Here is a 19,780-nt window from a genome sequence, read left to right as displayed (position 1 = left end):
TGCACTGAATGTTGCAGGCAAGTACAACACAGTGGTGTCTGTGTACGTCACCATATTTAAACACAGAAAAGGTAATGCACTGCACAATAGCTACACCACTAGAGGATGGGAATTTTAGCTCCCTTACAATCTTATGGGACCACTGTTGCATATTCGGTTCTTCTTTGGTAACACATGGTTAAGTAGCATGCGACTGTATGTTCTCCTTCCCTATTTTCAATGAAATAGAAAGTACCATCTTAATCACACCAGCAAACATTTAAAAAACTTAGTCTCACTTACTGTGGATTCCAAATTGTCCATCATCAATTGTAATTTCATTTTCTAGAATTTAAGGAAAATAGAAAACCCAGTTAAAATTCATGAAGTGTACAAAATGAAAAACTGAGAAATTACCCATCTTAAGGTTTAAAGTATTAAATGTATAACTTAAAAAGCAGCCCAAAGTGAATAAGCATATTTATTGTAGCCCTCAATAAAGAACTCTCTTTTAAGGAGGCTAGCAAACAGTAATAGTTCTTACATACTTTGGTGGTTATTCATATCATAAAGAAGAGAAAGAAAACTCCTCAGAGGAGTGCTCTAGAGGCACTGGGATGAACTTCTACCCTCATCAATGGACAAGACTTACAGGTTGCTGGACAATAATAACTCCTTGCTGATTTTTCAAACCAAAGGTCTTGGCACAATTAAAATGCTTATTCTTATGTAGTGCACATTCTAAACTTGTCTAAAACATAAGTCTCCTCAAATCCCCATTATTCTCTACACCCAGCTAAAAGCTTTACAAACAGTGTAAACTTACCTTTACATACAGAGCTGTGAGAAACTCGCAAAGAAAGAGTAAACGCTAGCACATTCCCTTCTCCTAACAGAAACTTCAACTAAAGGAGAGAAGCTGTAAAGCTCTGCCCCTCTGAGCAAAATACTAATTATCTTCCCAGTCTAATTCCAGTTTAATTTAAACATAAATTTCAAATATTTGTCTAAATAAATGTGATAGTTTCTAATAAAGATTCTCTAATAGATTTCATACAGCTTAAGTTCAAAAGTTATATTTCTCAAAAGCATAAAATAAACTTATTTCTTAAAAAATAAAGTCATCTCACTTATCACAGTAAGAAAATACATTTAACTACAAGATGCTTTAAAATACAACTTTGCTACTTAAGTTCCAACCTCAGTATGGGACTATTACAATTTTAAGTATCTGTCATAAAAATTGTAAATACTCTACCAAAAACCTATTAAAAACATACAAAAAGAAAATCCAATAAAGAGGATGGAATGAGGTTATCTGTTTAAACAAGATGTGTCTTTGCTACAGGCTAAAGAAGAAACTTTAAAAAAAAAAAAGAAACTTTCACTGCTCTCTAAGCTAGTAAACCAGCAAGCCAGTTATTACCTTTAAATTTTAATTTTACATTAAAAACTGAGTCAATTTACAGAAGAATTAAGTAGAATGAACTTCAAATTCTATTTTCAATATGGACAAGAAAATTAGAAAATACTTGTATGAAAAGAAATGCCAGAGGCATAAGAAAACTGAGTAATTTTTAAAAAATAAAATAAAAACTCCGTAAGTATCAATTTTAGCATAGCCAGCAGGGAATTTAAATAAATTAAATCTATATCTACCATAACAAAGAAATCTGAATTCATTCATACAAGTTTATTCAAGTATTTACTAATTAAAAATAAATAACTTGTCATATTACTCTACTGTTTAAAGTTAAAAATTTAAGAGCCTTTGGTTTAGATTAATCCTTTCCTCAAATGTTCTCTAGGCCTGAGCAAGTAATCAGATAGAGCCACGGATGTTCAATCAAGAAGAATGGTATCTTACAAGCTTTCTAATCACCCCATATGAAATAAATTAAATTACTCTAACCCAAGAAAATAAAAATAGGCAAGCATTTCTAATTAAGTTTATAAAGAAAGGCAATTAAAAACTGTTTAGTTTTGAAAGTAAGATCCATGAAATGCTCAGTGAAATCTGTAGTACTGACAATGCATTGACTTTAAACTTTAGAATAAAAATTTATTCAATCCCTCTAAGCCACTGTGCAGCATATTAGTAACTTTATGCATATGCCTCAAACAGATGCAGTTAATGCCCATACCTAATGGGGTTATTGATCGTGGTTGTAGATGAGTCTCCCACTTGTGAACTATGACTTGACATGGACCACCGATAGTCTGCAATTTAAAAGTTAAATGTCTGCAATAATTTCTTATATCTTATTTTCTACCCATGACTCCATTAGATGTTTGTGGCCTAAGTCTTATACTAAATATGAGACCAAGAGATTCATCTTGGTGATTATCAATATTATATGCCAAAAATCAGTAATGTACCAGGTCACAAAACATGATGAAATGCTGGAAGAAAATGAGAGTGAGGCAGTAAACAAAGAAAAATGAGATGAGCTGGCACACAGAACTGTTTTAAACCCATTCGTAAACCTGCCCATAATACTCTGTTTTTCAAAGAAATCTAAATTTTTAACTGATACTCCGTCCTAAGATTAATGCCAAATATACTTTGTTTGGTGTGTCAGCAGTCAAGGAGGTGGTCCTCAAAAACAGCATCCACCTCCTGCTGTATTTAATAAGTCTCCAAGTGGTTGGAAAAAAATTAAATCAGTGTACAACAGCAGAAAGAGTAGGAACATGTACTTTAAGATTATCAAGGAGCTAACAGGCATAATAAAGTTATTATTTTATTTAAGACTAATAAGTAGAAAAAAGAATATCAGATTTCTCATATTATTATAACCAGTGTTGCTAAGAATACAGAAAACCCTAAAAGAAAGAACATATGGATGGGAAATTTGAAGAACTGTGATAAAAGAGAAACCAACAACTAGCTTCATTCTTACACCTTATAGCTTATAAACTCATTGAGTGACAATTCCTCATATTGTCTTCTGTTATCAAGTTCCCTTACTAAAAACAAAATAAAACAAAGCCTCTATGTGCTGCTGATAACATACAGCAACTTTTAAGCAATGACATACCAAAGATTCCCTGGTATATCTAAAACATTGAAGTTTAAAGGTGCCCTAATTTTCCTTTAATCATTAAAAAAAAAATCACTAGTTAAAATTATGTACCAAAATAAAACTCTTAAATACACAATTTTCCAGGTGTGGTGCCTCACACCTGTAACCCTAGGACTCTGGGAGGCCGAGGTGGGTGGACTGCCTGAGCTCACAGGTTGCAGACCAGCTTGAGCCTGAGAGTCCTCATCTCTAAAAACAGCTGGGCACTGTGGTGGGCCTGTAGTCCCAACTACTCAGGAGGCTGAAGCAAGAGAGTCAATCGCTTGAGCCCAAGAGTTCACGGTTGCCATGAGCTATGACACCACAGTCCTCTACTGAGGGTAACAAAGTGAGACTCTGTCTCAAAAATAAGAAACAGACAAAAAAAACAAAACAAAACAACAACAAAAAAAACTCCCACACTTTAGAAGCAAATTTTCAAACTGTAAGCTTACAGGGTACCTTAATTATTTTCCTTTTTTACATGATCTCTAAAGAAATTTAATACAGAGAAGCAAAAAGAAAATACAAAAATCACCATTATCACACCATTTAGGGATAATTATCAACATTTTCTTATATAATCATTGAGCCCACTTGTAGGCATATATTATATATACTCCTAAAAAGCCAGGAAAATAACAGCTTCTCTCTGTAAGATGTGTATTTTCAGATGGCACTGAATACTCTCCTACATGTTTCACAGAATTTTAACACTGGTTATAATAAATGTACCAAACAGTAACAAATATGTAACAAATTACTTATAAGATTAACTAATAATAGACAAGAGCTAATTCTGTCCCTTAAAATAGCCAGTTAAAATTCTTTTTTTAATTTGCAAACTTGAAAATTAAAAATTAAAACAGCATTATTTATTCATTCAAATCATTAACCCTGAGGTATTAAATAAAATACTTTCTCTCAAGCTGACTACCTGCTTGCTATATGAGTTCACTACACAGACTGGGAAAAACTTTTTTAAACAGTGTAGCAAAGGGCTGGGAGAGGTGGCTCATGCCTATAATCCCACCACTCAGGAGGTCGAGGTGAGTGGAATGCCTGAGCTCACAGGTTTGAGACCAGCCTGAGCCCGAGCAAGACTTTATCTCTAAAAATAGCCAGGCATTGTGGTGGGCGATTGTAGTCCCAGCTACTCAGGAGGCTGAAGCAAGAGAATCACTTCAGGCCAAGAGTTTGAGGATGCTGTGAGCTATGATGCCACAGCACTCTACCAAGGGTGACAAAATGAGACTCTGTCTCAAAAAAAAAAAAAAAAAAAAAAAAAGAAAAGAAAAGAAAAAGAAAGAAAGAAATGTAACATGAAACTGCTCATCTTAGAATACGGTGAATTTCACATCCATTCCACTAAAAAGAAGATACATTTAATTTGTCCTATTGTGCCATGTTTTTTACAACCTTTTCCTGACACGTTTTTAAAGTTTGTTGTTTAACCATCAAGCTTACTAATTCTCAAAAGATGCAAACGTACACATTAAAAATAAGAATAAGACTTCTTAGCAATAAGACGTCTGAAAAAACTAAGCTAAGACCTTCCTCCACCACATCCATGATCCCTGAACGTCCTCCCCCCTCTACTACCACTAAAGAAACCTCTACAAAGGTGGTATAGACCCAAATTCTTATAAAAGTTACTAATCAAAGGTAGGTTGAAAGGGGTGGCACGAATGTAAGATTAAATGTCAACAGGGACAAAAAGTGGGTAAAGCAGAGGAGGTGGTTTATTTTGTTCTAATTCCAACATCGGGAACTTCACAAAGTGTATAAGAATAGTCCTGTGGATTGAATGTGATGGGGAATAAAGTTTAGTAGCAATTTGTTTCGCTTTGTTTTGTTTCATTTAGAGATAGGGTCTCACTGTGTTACCCAGGCTAGAGTGCAGTATCGTCATAGCTCACTGCAACTTGAACCTCCTGACCTCCGAAGATCCTCCTGTGTTAGTCTCCCAAAGGGCTAGGATTGCAGGTGTGAGCCACCACACTCAGCCCTTGTAGTTGCAATTTTAACATCTCTACTCTCAGCTACTTTAGTAACAAATCCACTCTACACAGCGTAAAACAATCTGGACCTGAATAACGTATTTCAGCAGTAGTCCACAGGGACAGTTCTACAGATCTTATGTTTATTAACATTCACATTACAAGTCCATGTTGGCTGATATATAAAGTGTTATAAGTTAGAAAGAAAGAAAGAACGTAGCTTTAAAATAAATTATATTTCAAAAATTGTTATGGCTATTTATGAAACTTTAGAAGGTAATTTTATACTTTAGCTTTACATAAATTCTTTAAAAAAAAATTAAGACCATGGCATTAGGAAATTCAAAATGTCAGTGATGATTCCAAAACACACCATCTTTTCTAATATATTAACTGTCAAAATTCATTCTTCAAGATCTTAGAAAAAGAACAGTTCCATTCTGCAAAAGGCTGCCGCAATTTAAGCTTTTTGGAGTAAAGCAGAAGGTGGATCTTTGGAGAAAAGAGTAACAATATCAGTCCAAGACAATATTTCATTAATAGTATTGGTAATTTCCTATGTTAGCATATACAGAATCAGATGATTGCAGAAATGTTTTCAAGCATGCATATTAACAAAAATATTTTAAAAAATCAATATTTCCACAAGAAAAAAAATTTAATGCTTGCTGTCTCAAACAATAATTGACATGACTCAGCTACATCAAGTACTGAGAGAAATAAAAATAAAAGGCTACCCAACATGTAAGGTGGAGTTTTGTTTTTAAGAAACCACCAAGCAAAATTATTAGTCATGTAACATTACTGCTTAAATATATCACCAACTTTTAACATTTTTACTGTTTTCTTTCCACAATTTTGAAAATAACCTCCACCTAAAAGGGATCTGAGGAATTTTCTCTACGATGCCATACAAAGGCCATACCCACAGTAGTTATTTAAAAATTACTGTTTTTTAGTAAGATCCAATAAGACAAATGCTCACCTAGGCATAAGTAAAGCAAAGTAAACTAGGTCAAGAGACATCTCTAAAGGTTCAAATCTCAAGTTAACTGCTGGGTGTAGTTAGCATCCTGAGAATTTTTCTGTACTAAGAAATCACTGTACGCAAAATGATAACCTAGGCTATTCTGAAAACCAATGATTATGTCTATCACAGATGACTGATTCTTTTGCCAAAGGATTTAAACAAAAATCAAAGGAGATTAAAATCAGAACAAGAGAGTTTGTAATGATCTAATAATATTAGCTCTTATAAAAGTTAAAATACCGATATGTTATTGAAAAATAAAACCGAATTTCACAAAAGTGAAGGAAAAATATTACAGGATCTAATTAAAAATTGGCTAATATTTCATTATGAGGAAATATGCCTACCAGCAAAGAGGGGTAAACATGGGGAAAAAAAGTTTCAATTGCATGTTAATTCCAAAAGGATCTTCAGTGAAGATATGAAATCAATATACTTGCTGCAGACACATATCAATGTTTCACATCAATAAGACCTTTATGTGCTACATTTAAATAATATTTTGCTTAGTCATCTAAGCAAATAAAAATATTTTAAAATTTGACACATCTTATAATTTACAAAGTGTATGAGAATACAGAGCTGTGAAAAATAGAAGAAAAGGGATTTCAGAATCCTTAACATCTAAACTAAAAGGAATATGTCCGAAAAAGCAAAGTATGGAAGAGGAAAATGTGAATGGCAAAACTTTATTTATTTATTCAATAAAATTTTAGCAAAGAAAGAGATCTAAGAAATCTATCGTTCAAACCCTTCATTTTATAGCTGAGGAAACTGAAGCCTACAGGTCAGGTGGACTGTCCAAATATCCTGAGACTTTCAGCCTAGGTAAAACTGCCTACGTATATGACCTCTGAAAGCTTTTGACCCAGTAAAATTAATCTTATCTCCTATTTCAGCTTTTAAATGCTTTCACAATTACTTTGGTTTCCTATCATTCTTTATATTCATAACATATGTATTCCAATAATTTACATCATTTCACAATTTAAGATCCTTTGTACATTACTTCTATCATTTGACAATGCACAACTGAAACAAAGTTTCAAAATTATTTGTATTAAAAATGTTTTGTTTAAAAAGTGCCACCAATTTTTAAAAGAAGTTTTACTTTAAGCTGGCATGTGGGAAAAAAAAAACTGTAGCCATATGCATGGGATTTTATGTAGCTATTTACTCTAGTCCATGAAAAACATACTTACCATGGCAGCCCCTGCATCACACGGTACATGTGTACACGATACAGAGCACCTACTTAAAGAAACACACTCACCAACATATACTGTAAACTTTTGCAAGTATTACAAGGAGAAAAACTTGGTTTTTACTACTAAGCAGACTTCTTGCCAATCTTTTCAAAAGGCATTGTAGGCTGATTTTCTGCTTTTGGTTAACATTTTCACTGAAGAGGAAAAATACTATAGGTTGGCTTAATTTGACCTGTGTTGACAACAGTCTTACTTTAGAAAACTAGGCCCAAAGGACTCATTGTGATCTTTCTTGTTCAAACTCCCCTTGTTAAGTAAAATTGATTTCACATCACAAAACTAAATTTCATATACCAGGATACTCAGATAAGCTTCCACTGTCACAAACTATGACCTACATATCTACAAATAGTAGTTCAATTTATATCGAAGAAGTCTGTCATGATACATAATTTCTATGCCAGATAAACGACAGATGCTCTTTAAAGTTGTTAAAGTGAGACCATTGTCAAGAAAAGCCAACACACTGATCAACCATAACGTATTTTAAGTTTAATCACTGCGTATTTACAAAATATTCTTGTAATAAGAAACGTAATAGGTGCAAAAGACAGCTAAAGTGGGTTTGTCAGTTTTCTTTTTTAATAATGGTGGCTAAGAGAATGAAGTAACAGTGGCTGCTTGCATTGTTCACATGTTACAAGAGTATTCAATTACTCCCAAAGGAAATACATTTTTTAACAAGATATAATACACGTTTTTTCCTAGACCCCCTGCTTAAACCTTTATTCACATGCAACCCAAGGGTGCCAAAGGTAAAAATCTGAAGGAAAAGAATGCTTTCAGCAAATAAGTATATTCAGTATAAAAGAAAAGGAACTGACTTCCTTTCCTAAATATAAAAACAATCCAAAAATAATGAATCTTTGTGAACAGGCAGATTTACAATTAATAGATATTCCAAAGGTCTTCAGAAAACATACTGGCCTATCAATACGATCTTTAGAAAAATCGAAGAGGAATCACTTCAATTGTGGATTTCATGCAGCCACGAAGAGATGGCCGCTGCAAAATAATTTTAAAAAAAGAAATTACTCACTTAAAGCTGGCTATATACCCCTCTAAATGAATTCATCTCACATTACGACTAAAAAACAAAACAAAAATGCCTACAACTGGTTACTAACTAGTTCACAAGTGTTATAGGAAATAAATACCTATAGAGAACATTTATTAGTAAAACAAATTTCATGGTAAAAATATTGCAGAACATACTTACTATGTCTTTTTAAATTCCACGGCAGACATCATCTGCCTCTGAAGTGGCAATTTCCTTGTTTTAGGTACTAAAATTCTATTAATCAAGAGTTCTATTCCTTATGTGACCCAACTCATTTTACTTTTAATGTTTTCAAACTTAAGTGAGTTGCTTTTGGAAGAAGTGCTAAAGAAATTGGAAACTAGATAAAGAAAACATACCTTTGGTTCTAAAAAGTACCCTTTGAAGTAGCGATACTGAACTGATACTCCTCTACTGAGTACAATGGTGGCTTTCCATAGCATGCTGTGAAGAAAAAATAGAAGAAACAGCGTCAACACCAAACTACAAGGCATACAGACCTCTTAATTCACCAAACCCTTCAAATAAAATCTATACTCAATACCACTCATTCATTTCCACACAAAACTTTACTGCAGGCCACTCTGTAGCAGGCAACAGGAACACAGCAATAAACCCTGAGGGGTCCTGTCCTCAAGGAGCTTTGCTGTACGGATAGACAGACAAATAACCAAATGAGATTCTGTAGAAGTTTTAGAGTAGACTTTTTCAAGGAAGATCTCATTGAGGAAGGATGTCTGAACCAAGACCTAAATGATGAGGAGGAACCAGCCATACAAAGAGCCAGGAGAAATATCTCAAACATAAAATCGAGGGAGTGCAAAAGTGGAAGCCAGAGGCAGAGTCTTCTCTGACATTCCCCTTCGCCATGGATGCTACATGACTGCTAAAAGGTTTGGGGTCCAAGGCCTTTGCGTCACAAGTGAGGGACATCCCTTGTTCTGTCCTGCCTTACCCAAGCAATCAATATCTATATCTTGTTTCAGCTCCATGTCTTCCTCTGTACCACACTATTCTAACAGAAGCTAAGACTTTCTTTCAACAGCTGCCTCCAAGTGAAGAATGCACAATTCTTAACTGTAACTGATTTTTATAATAGCTTCAGATCATAACCCAGTTACAGTAGAACTTCCATAGTTGACCACCTCCCTACATTGACCTAATTCTCATAGACCTGGACATGCATCACATGATGTATCACACAGTAGCCTAGTTCCTTAGGTTGACCACCTCTATAGGTAAGACTTACAGAGACTCTACTGTATATCCAAAGTGTGGTCCTAAGACCATTATTATAAGCTGAAGAGTTTCTCAGAAATGCAAATTATCAGGCCCAGACCAATCCTATTGAATTAGAAACTTTGAGGGTAAGGGCCCAGAAATCTGTACTTTAACAAGCCTCCAGGTGGCTCTCATGAACACTTATGTTTGAGAACCACTGTCATAGACCATTACCCAAACATTACTTCAGCATGAGTAGTTCAGTGAGTAAACAGCAACTCCAAATGTTCTTCCTCGATGCCAGATGGCTAACACTGCTCTCCACCTAGCTCCACGAAGACACCTTCTAGGACATTATCCTCACCCTGATGTAATCCTGGTTCCTAACAAAATACAGGCATGCCTTGTTTTATTGCACTTCACTTCATCATACAGGCAGACCTGGCATTCTTGCCTTTTACAGATTGAAGGTCTGTGGCCACCCTGTGTTGAGCAAGTCTCTGGCACCACTTTTTCATCAGCACGTGCTCACTTCACGTCTGTGTCAAATTTTGGTGATTCTCACAATATTTCATTGGTGCTTACGAGCTACAGAAAAATCTTTCATGAAAAGAGTCACCTCATTCTAAAAAACTGCCACTGCCACACCAAGCTTCAGTAACCACCACCCTGATCAGTCAGCAGCCATCAACACTGAGGCAAGACTCCACCAACATAAAGATCACAACTCGCTGAAGGGTCACATAGCTGCTCGCATTTTTTAGCAATAAAATATTTTTTAATTAAAAACTCAACAGACTATGTAACTTAAATATGCATCAAGAAACAAAAAAGTGCATATGACTCACTTTACGGCAATATTTGCTTTATTGCAGTGGTCTGGAACTAAATCCACATCTCTCTGAGGTATGCCTATGTCCACTACCAACTGTCCACATGGTCCTAGCTTGAACAATCATGTGAATCTGGTAGTAATAAAATACATATGCCCTGCTCTACTCTGTAAGCTCCCGATTATACAAACTTGGGATGGTGCCTGGTCATATGTAAACTGGTAAAGCTTTACAGAGCCCTCAGATATACATGGCTGGTTACAAATCACCATGGTAAAGAAAGAATAGCAAATACATGGCACACGTGCCCCTACTTCTCCCTAATAAGCCTCAGAATCCTTTTCAACACAGGCCTCCAGGCAGAATGTATCAATTTTCAGAATAGAAATCTGCCATCCCTGCTACAAAAAAAAAAAAAAAAAAAAAAAAAACCTAACAAATTTCCAGTACTATCTCCTCAAGAAAACAGCCAGAGTATGTGACACTAGCCCAGATGCGATCCATATGACCAGTAGAATTAGTGGGAAGAGTCAAAAAAATATGCTGAGGCCCATTTTCATCCACTATTTCTCAGTCTCCAGGAATAGGATCTAGTTGGGGTTTTTTTTTTTTTTTTTTTAAATCCTCCGGAGTGATTCTAATGTGTATTACTGGTTAAAAACCACTAAAATGGTCAGGCATGCTGGCTCATGCCTATTATCTATCCTCGCACCTTGGGAGGCTGAGGCAGGAAGGTAACTAGAGGCCAGGTGTTCAAGACCAACCCAGACAACACGGCAAGACCTTGTCTCTACAAACGAAAGTTTTTAAAAATTAACTATGGTGGCTCGGCGCCTGTAGCTCAGGCAGCTAAGGTGCCAGACATATACACCAGAGCTGGCAGGTTCAAATCCAGCCTGGGCCTGCCAAACAATAATGACAACTATGACCAGGCATTGTGGCTGGAGCCTGTAGTCCCAGTTACTTGGGAGGCTGAGGCAAGAGAATCGCTTAAGCCCAGGAGTTGGAGGTTGCTGTGAGCTGTGATGCCACAGCACTTACCCAGGGCAACAGCTTGAGGCTCTGTCTCAAAAAAAAAAAAAAAAAAGAAAAGAAAAAAATTAGCTATGGTGTTAAACACCTGTAGTCTTAGCTACTCAAGAGGGTAAGGTAGGAGGACTGCCTGAGTCCAGTGTTTTACGTTACAGTGAGCTATGGTTGAGCCACTACACTCTAACCTTGGCAACAGAGACCTCATCTCTTAAATAAAAACATTAAAATGAAAATAAGAGATGAAACAGCAAAGGAATGAGCCTTTGTACCCTACTTCTCTAAACAAATGTAGCAAAATTAAGAATAAACCACAAAGGCTCAGTAAAGATTGAACATAATCTGACAATATTCAAGAAAAACCAGGAAACCAGGGCAGTGAGGTGGTTTAGCGCAGCTGCCTTTGAATTGCCCTCACATCCTCTCCTAAAATACCATAAAATCTTACACGGAGAGCAGATAAAAGCACAAGTGACCCACGTCTTCAGCATTATCAGGAAATAATACTACAACCTTCTAGTTTCTGTGAGCAGAAAAAAATTCCAACCTGGACAGCTGGTGAGGGGTGATTTGAGAAGACTACCAAAGAGGAACACAGGACTTAAACGTAAAGTCCACTCAATTCCAAACAGACACAATTCTGAAACACGAGAATGTTGCCTAAAGGCAAACAGATTCTCTCCTGTCACCTACTTCCTTTCTCCCAGTAAAACACTGTTTATCTATTACATATGAATCGATTCTACTTCACTGCACACAATCAACATCAAACTGACTGGTCCTTGAAGGTAGTGAAATGTTTTCTTGTTCTAGTCACATCACTTTGACCAAGTTGGCTGAAATAGACTTAAGACAGGTAGAGGTGTGTTTTAGCAACAAGTTCAGAAAGATACAAGGTTTTAGTTCAGACAAGAGAGGCTGATGTGCAATCAAAGAAGAAATAGCCACTTGAAGGGAGTAACTAACCTGTGAAAAACAGTTAACTGTAGAAGCCACTGACACCAAGTCTTCCTTTCCCTGGTCCACTGCTCCCATATCAAGTTTAGCTGGACTTAATGCTACTAAGGATACACTTCTTCACATTAGCTAAGACATCAAGTATGTGTTCCACTCTCTGCTCCTTTTAATACCATACTAGATTGGGCAGTTAAGTTCACTAACTCACCCTGGCAAAAACACTATTTACCTCATTGCTGAATATTACTACAGTCACCTTTGAAGTACGTGGCCTTTGGGGACCATAGTGATGGCCATTTCAGAAAGAGTTCCAAAATTGCTTTGAAGGATGGACAAGGCTCTAACACTGGTGTATAGCTTCCCAAGGGAAGTACTTCAAAGGTGACTACAGTAATATTTAGCAACGAGATATGTAGCACTTGTTCTAGTATAAGCTCAACCTGACTGTCAAACCTCATATACTTATCAGGAAAATATACACGCAAAAACAAAAACTAATTAGATTTCTTATCAAGAATATATACTGGTAGGGGCGGCACCTGTGGCTCAAAGGAATAGGGCGCTGGCCCCAATGCCAGAGGTGGCAGGTTCAAACCCAGCCCTGGCCAAAAACTGGAAAAAAAAAAAAGAATATATACTGGCTTGGTGCCCGTAGCTTAGTGCTTAGAATGTTGGCCACAGACACAGGGGCTAGTGGGTTTGAACCCAGCCTGGGCCTGCTAAACAAACAAAAAAATAACTGGGCGTTATGGCAGGTGCCTGTAGTCCCAGTTACTTGGGAGGCAAAAGAATTGCTTGCAAGAGTTTGAGGTTGCTGTGAGCTGTGATGCCACAGCACTCTACTGAGGGCAACATAGGAAGACTCTATCTTAAAAAACAAAAAAGAACACATACTGAGGGGCTGAGTGCAGCAGGCTCACGCCTATAATCCTAGCACTCTGGGAGGCCAAAGCGGGTGCAGCGTGTGAGCTCAGGAGTTTGAGAGCAGCCTAAGCAAGGGTGAGACCCCAATTCTACTAAAAATAGAAAAACTAGAGTAGCGCCTGTGGCTCAGTGAGTAGGGCACCAGCCCCATATACCGAGGGTGGTGGGTTCAAACCTGGCCCCAGCCAAACTGCAACAAAAAATAGCCAGGCATTGTGGCGGGCACCTGTAGTTCCAGCTACTCGGAAGGCAGAAGCAAGAGAATTGCCTAAGCCCAATAACTGGAGGTTGCTGTGAGCGGTGATGCCATGGCACTCTACCAAGGGCAACAAAATGAGACTGTCTTTAAAAAAAAAAAAAAAAAAAAGGAGAAAAAATTGAAAAACTACCCGGGTGAAGTGGCAGGTAGAAGATTGCTCAAAGGATAATGCCTAAAAGTTAAAAAATAATAATAATATAGCCTATTATTTATAAATGTGGTAGTAAGTACCTAAATACCAGTCAAGAATTGAGTGGCAGAGATTAAGAACAGGGGAAACTTTTTTCCATGCAAACTTTGCAAAACTATTTCATTCTTTTGACTATGTAAATTTGACAACTTTGACAAAAATTAAAACTAAAAGAAAACCATCAAGGTATCTTAGAAGCCCCTAAATTTATGTTTATTTAAATGCTGCAATTACTCGTAACCTGGTATTCCCATGCCTACCTTTCGCCTATCTCATTCTCTGGAAGAAGAGCCACAGCATTTTGAGGACTCCAGTTTCCCAAAGCATCACAGCTTCCACATATTGCAAAAACTTCTCCTAAAGAAACAGATCAGTTACAGGGGGAATAAGTAAAAAGAAAGCTTCAAATTTTAGTTTTAGGAAGCAAGAGCCGTCAGTCGCATGAGTGAGTTCAATTGAATATGACCTCTCCTTTAGCACATGGAAGAGCCTCACTGGCGGGTACGTGTTTGGGCCCAGTTACTACACGAGCACCTGTGTTTTACAGGTGGGGAAAATATAAAAACATATTTTTCTTCATCCATTCAACTACATATTAAGCCAATTTAGCAAGTAACAAAGAATACAAAATAGTCAAACCACAGTCCCCACCTTCAAGGCAGCTTCCGTTTAAAGAGGCAAACTCTGAATACACATTAAGTATTCTAGAGAAATAATCAGTATTTTTGAGGAACTATTAACAAGCTAAAAATCAAGAACACTATTAATGGGATAGCAGTAATTAAAAACCCCACAAAACAAAAATTTACATAGTGAAAAACATAGTACAGAACTCTTACTGATGTAACTAATGACTATCATTTCTTCTGAACACTTCTCATCAAAAGACTTTAAAAGCTGGCCGGGCGTGCTAGCTTCCACCTATAATCCCAGCACTTTTGAGAGACAGAGGTGGGAGGATCACTAGAGCCCAAAATTCAAGACCAGAATGAGCAATGTAGCAACATCTCACCTCTGCAAAATCCAGCCAGGTATGGTAATGCACGTGTAGTCCTAGCTACCTGGGAGGCTGAGGCAGGAAGAGCCCTTGAGCCAAAGAACGCCAAGCTACAGTAAGCTATGGTTGTGCCACTGCACTCCAGTTTAGGTGACAGAGACCCTGTCTCAAAAAATAAAAGACTTTTTTGGCTTGGTGCCTGTGGCTCAAGCGGCTAAGGTGCCAGCCACATACACCTGACTGGGTGGGTTCGTATCCAGCCTGGGCGCCAAACAATGACGGCTGCAACCAAAAAAATAGCCTGGTGTTGTGGTGGGTGCCTATAGTCCCAGCTACTTGGGAGGCAGAGGCAGGAGAATCGCTTGAGCCCAGGAGTTGGAGGTTGCTGTGAGCTGTAAGCCACGGCAATCTACCCAGGATGACGGCTTGAGACTCTGTCTCAAAACAAAACAAAACAGACAAGACTTTTCAAAGGCCAACATAAAATTTCCACCTTGGCCACATGTAGTGATTCAAGCCTGTAATCCCAGCACTCTGGGAGATCAAGGTAGGATGATCACTTGAGGCCAGTAGTTTTAGACAAGCCTGAGCAAGAGCAAGACCCCATCTCTACCAAAATAGAAAGAAATTAGCCAGGAGTGGTGGCTTATGACAGTTGTTCCAACTATTCAGGAGGCCAAGGCAAGAGGGTCCCTTGAGCCCAAGAGTTTGATGTTTCAGTGAGCAGCGATGGTGCCACTGCACTCTACCTAGGGCGACAGAGCTAGACACGGTCTTAAAAAGAAGAAAAGAAAAAGAAACCTTTGTCTCTACTTGCTAAATTTTATATATTTAGCAGAAGTCTACAAATTCTTGTATATAAATATGCAGAAGTCTTTGACATATGTCAACACATTCTGAATTAATATAATTAAAATTCACAAACATAATGAATTGAATCTGAATGCTAATTTGGTTCAAGGCAAACTCCTCCACATTCTGAGAACAACTGGGCTTGAGGCATTGCTCTAAAAAGACTAGAATTGTAGCCAGCTTAAAGCCACCTGCACAAGCATTTTCTAAGCCTGCATTGTAAAATTCCAAGTGTGATAATCATTTAGTTTTCAGGATACTAAATACATGTGTGTAAAACACAACATGGTTAAGGATTTCATGTCCAAATAGTCAACTGGCTCAGTGCCTGTAGCCCAGTGGTTAGGGTGCCAGTCATTAACACTGGGGCTGGTGGGTTTGAACTTGGCCTGGGCCTGCTAAACAACAATGACAACTACAACAAAAATACAGCCAAGTGTTGTAGCAGGCACCTGTAGAACCAGCTACTTGGGAGGCTGAGGTAAGAGAATCATTTAAGCCCAAAAGTTTTTGAGATTTCTGTGAGCTGTGACACCCTAGCACTCTACCAAGGGCGACATAGTAAGACTCTGTCTCAACAACCACAACAAAAAAAGAAACAATTCATCAATCCATAAAAGTAACCATTTTGTTTTGTTTTTCCAATTAACTTAGGTATCACTACCTTCTCCATTAATCAAAAAAAAGGGGGGGGTGTTAAACAATTGAGCTAACTACAAGGCACAAATATTCATTCCCAAGATCATTATGTTGTTTGCTAGCATACGTACATGTATAACATATGCTATGGCTCCTAGCTCTCAAAGTACAGATTACCACAAAATCACTGATTTGGGGCCATCACACATGTACTTCTTTCACAAGGGAGAGTCTCATTAAAACTTTTTCATATAGTCAATCCCCACCCTCAACAGCAGGCTACTTTATGCTCTGAAAAGAACATAAAGCCCAAATGCAACTTGGGCAATCAGTGGCTGCTTTCCTCCTGTAGGGGCTCCTGCACTTTACTACTGCCCTCCTGCAGTGTTATTTCTCCTCCTGCTGATTCCCTGGGATTATGGCTTCTGAAAAAAAAAGGGTAACTTTTCACTAAAACAGATCTCTTTCTTTAATTGGCCCTCATTTATAAAAGATAATAAAGACTCCAATGCTAAGTAAAGCAATTTGAAATATTCTTTTTACTTGTTCCCTCTAACTTCACTCCCTCTGCACTTCCCACTCTCTCCACATTCAGCAGGGAATCCTTCCTCCCCTGCACTGAGAAAATCAGGTGAAGGATGAGCTGAGGTGGGCAGTCTCCCCCGACATTCCCTCACTTCCTCTCTACCTCCTTGTCCCCACATATGGAGTCCTCTACATCCACATCTACCATTACTTTCTTCCTCCCTAATCACTGAGAATAAGTGTCCCCCTCACCATGCTGACCCTTTATAGCTAATTCTGGGCTCAGTCTATTTTGCCTGACATGGTCAGCTCCTTCTAGCTTAAACTGCCTGCCTACAACTACTCAAAAGGGTACAATATAGTTCTGCAGTCTTCTCTCCACAGAGGAGGACACACATTAGACTAGAAGTGAGCACTTGATGGAGCCAATTCATCAGCTGACTAGCAAGCTTCAATCTGCAGAACTCAGCCCAGTCAGGAACAGCTGTAGCAGACCTTAGGTAAGGATCTGAACTTAGACTCTCTCTCTCTCTCTCTCTCTCTCTCTCTGCCAACTGCTGTAATGAATGTTTTAACAAAGAAGTCAGAAGTAACCTAAATGAGTCCGGCTGTAGTGGCTCATGCTTGTAATCCTACCTCTCTGGGAGGCCGAAAAAGGAGGATCCCTTGAGCTCAAGAGTTCTAGACCAGCCTGAGCAAGAGCAAGACTCTGTCTCAACCAAAAATAGAAAAAATTCACAAGGCACTGTGGCAGGTGCCTATAGTCCCAGCTTCTTGGGAGGCTGAGGCAAGAAGATGGCTGGAGCCCAGAAATCTGAGGTTGCTGTGAGCTAAGACGCCATGGCACTCTACCCAGGGCAACAGACTGTGACTCTGTCTCAAAAAAAAGAAAAGTAACATGAGTCTTTCATTCTTTGAATACATACATACTGTGCTAGGTACAAGAATTCAGAATAAATAAGACATGGTCATGTTTTAACACTTTGTAATCTGTCCACAAAAAAAATTACTCAAATAATTCTATAAAATCTCTTAAAAGTGCTAAAAAATAGTACTGAAAGCCTAAGAGAATTTCACAGGTGCTCTAACCTAGTGAAATGTGGGATTTGGGGGTGGAGGGCAAGGGAAGAACCCAGAGGTGGGCACAAATCTAGGTAGATGTCCCCAAAAAGGAAGGAATGTAGCAGATTTGAAGAACTAAAAAAAGGCCAGAATAACTAGAGTATATAAGACAGGAAGGTACACAACCCAGGTGTAATACTGTTAGACAGGCTATCTCACACTACAGTTGTTTCACAGTACTTTAATAGATGGCAAAACACAGATATTCACAAGAACAAAGTTATCTCAGCCAAATACTTCATCAACTTCTTGCACTAGCAAAATTCCCCTCATTTCCTTGCTATCATAGCCCAATTATCTTTGTCCTATGGAAAATTAAATAAATTCACAGCTTTCTCGGAAAACATGAGACTAAGATACTTTGCTGAACACTGTGATAAAGAAGAAAAATTACAAATTTGAAAAAGGAATAAAGAGAATAAGATACTTAGTATACGGGGAGGTTTGTTGTTGAGTTTATTATGCTCTGAGTACATTTCTAGTATCAGTCAAGACCTAAAGATGCTTTCATCTAAAAATTAGGCCCATTCTCATAATAACACTATCTTTAAGATAATCCAGATAAGAAAAATGTTCACTTAAGACACTGTTTTAAAGTAAAACTTTACAATACCTGGCAAAAGAGTTCCTCTTATTTCAAAGGTAACCTGAGAAGGTGTCATTCTGATGGATTTATATTAGGATGTTGATGTTGTACTGGGAAGAAAAAGAAGAAGAAAAACTTTTATATAGTACACAGTTCTCAACTAAGGACAATATTATCCACATCATTACACAATTGGTACTCAGCTATTTGTTCATCAATTTTAAGTAACTATTTTAACAAATTTAAGGGAAATTAGATGTTAATTATTCCTGTGCATTAAAATCAATAGCTGGTAAACAATTATCTCTAGATGTCTGCTGCTTTAAGACAAATGGAAAGGTTACATAAATTTAATCAACTGATTACTAAAGAGAAATCAACTGATTACTAAAATTGTGACTTTCGTATCTAAAGCTGTTTATAAGAATGACCACAGTACCTCAGCAGTAAATAGCTGCAGTAAATATACTCTACAAACCTATTGACACAAGCACAAAACCCCCTCCAGAAAATCTCCTCAAAAGTCAACAAATCATCTACCACTTGAACTGCCCAAAGCAAAGCAATCTGGTTTACTTGCCACTACCCCCAAATCCACTGCCACACCAAGTAAAAGCCTAGGGAGCTCCTTCAACCGCAATTCACCTGATCATGGACAGAGGCCAAAATCCTGGTGCAGGACCGAAGTGTACAATTTTGGCACCACCAAAACAGCAACGACAAAGTAAAAAACCGTTCTGTTGTGGAACCAAAACTTTACACATCCATCCATACTTCTTCCTCTTCCAAACAAGGGAAAAACATCCCAATCTAGGGGTAGGAGGTCTTCTACATAGTCAGAAAACAAGAGTAAGATGGGAAAAATGCTTGTCATTGTATACCCATGAGCTGACCAAATAAATAATTTTACCAACTCACCCATTATCTCACAGACTATACTTCCTAAGACAGGTATTTTTGTTTTGTTTTTAAATATAACCTCTGTTTTGCATTTTTTGAAGATAAATAATAAATGCCGGTCCTTCCCATCTCAGATTTCAAGTAGTACTTAACATTATTTCAACCCTTTTAAAAGACAGAGGCAATTAACAACATATGATATTGTAATTAATTTATATTTTGAAAAATTTCAAAGCTCACACTACCCAGCAAAATACATTTCACTCTATTCTTTTTATCAGATTAGCTTCTCTAGTACATGACATTACTGATTTACCAGCTTGGGGAACAAAAGGGGAATTTAA

General features: G+C 37.5%; 1 protein-coding gene across 2 annotated transcripts in view; it reads right to left on the bottom strand.

Moving 5' to 3' along the window:
• GPCPD1 (glycerophosphocholine phosphodiesterase 1) overlaps positions 1–18,726 on the bottom strand; it is a 59,450-nt gene extending 40,724 nt beyond the window's left edge. The window contains exons 1-5 of one of the 2 annotated variants that reach the window (XM_003788209.3): positions 18,564–18,726; positions 14,076–14,172; positions 8,762–8,846; positions 2,124–2,199; positions 283–324 (exon numbers count right to left, since the gene is read on the bottom strand). In XM_003788209.3, coding sequence (XP_003788257.2) covers positions 283–324; positions 2,124–2,199; positions 8,762–8,846; positions 14,076–14,172; positions 18,564–18,612 — 349 coding nt within the window. In that variant the 5' untranslated portion in view covers positions 18,613–18,726. The remainder of the gene's footprint in view (positions 1–282; positions 325–2,123; positions 2,200–8,761; positions 8,847–14,075; positions 14,173–18,563) is intronic. The other variant, XM_012804170.2, reaches the window with a different exon arrangement.
• Positions 18,727–19,780: the final 1,054 nt, after the last annotated feature.

Source organism: Otolemur garnettii, unplaced genomic scaffold (genome assembly GCF_000181295.1).
Source record: "Otolemur garnettii isolate 467f Iridium unplaced genomic scaffold, OtoGar3 scaffold00025, whole genome shotgun sequence".
In the NCBI taxonomy this organism is placed as follows: Eukaryota; Metazoa; Chordata; class Mammalia; order Primates; family Galagidae; genus Otolemur; species Otolemur garnettii.
Note: the sequence above shows the minus strand (reverse complement) of the source record. Positions and strands in the feature narration are given on the sequence as shown.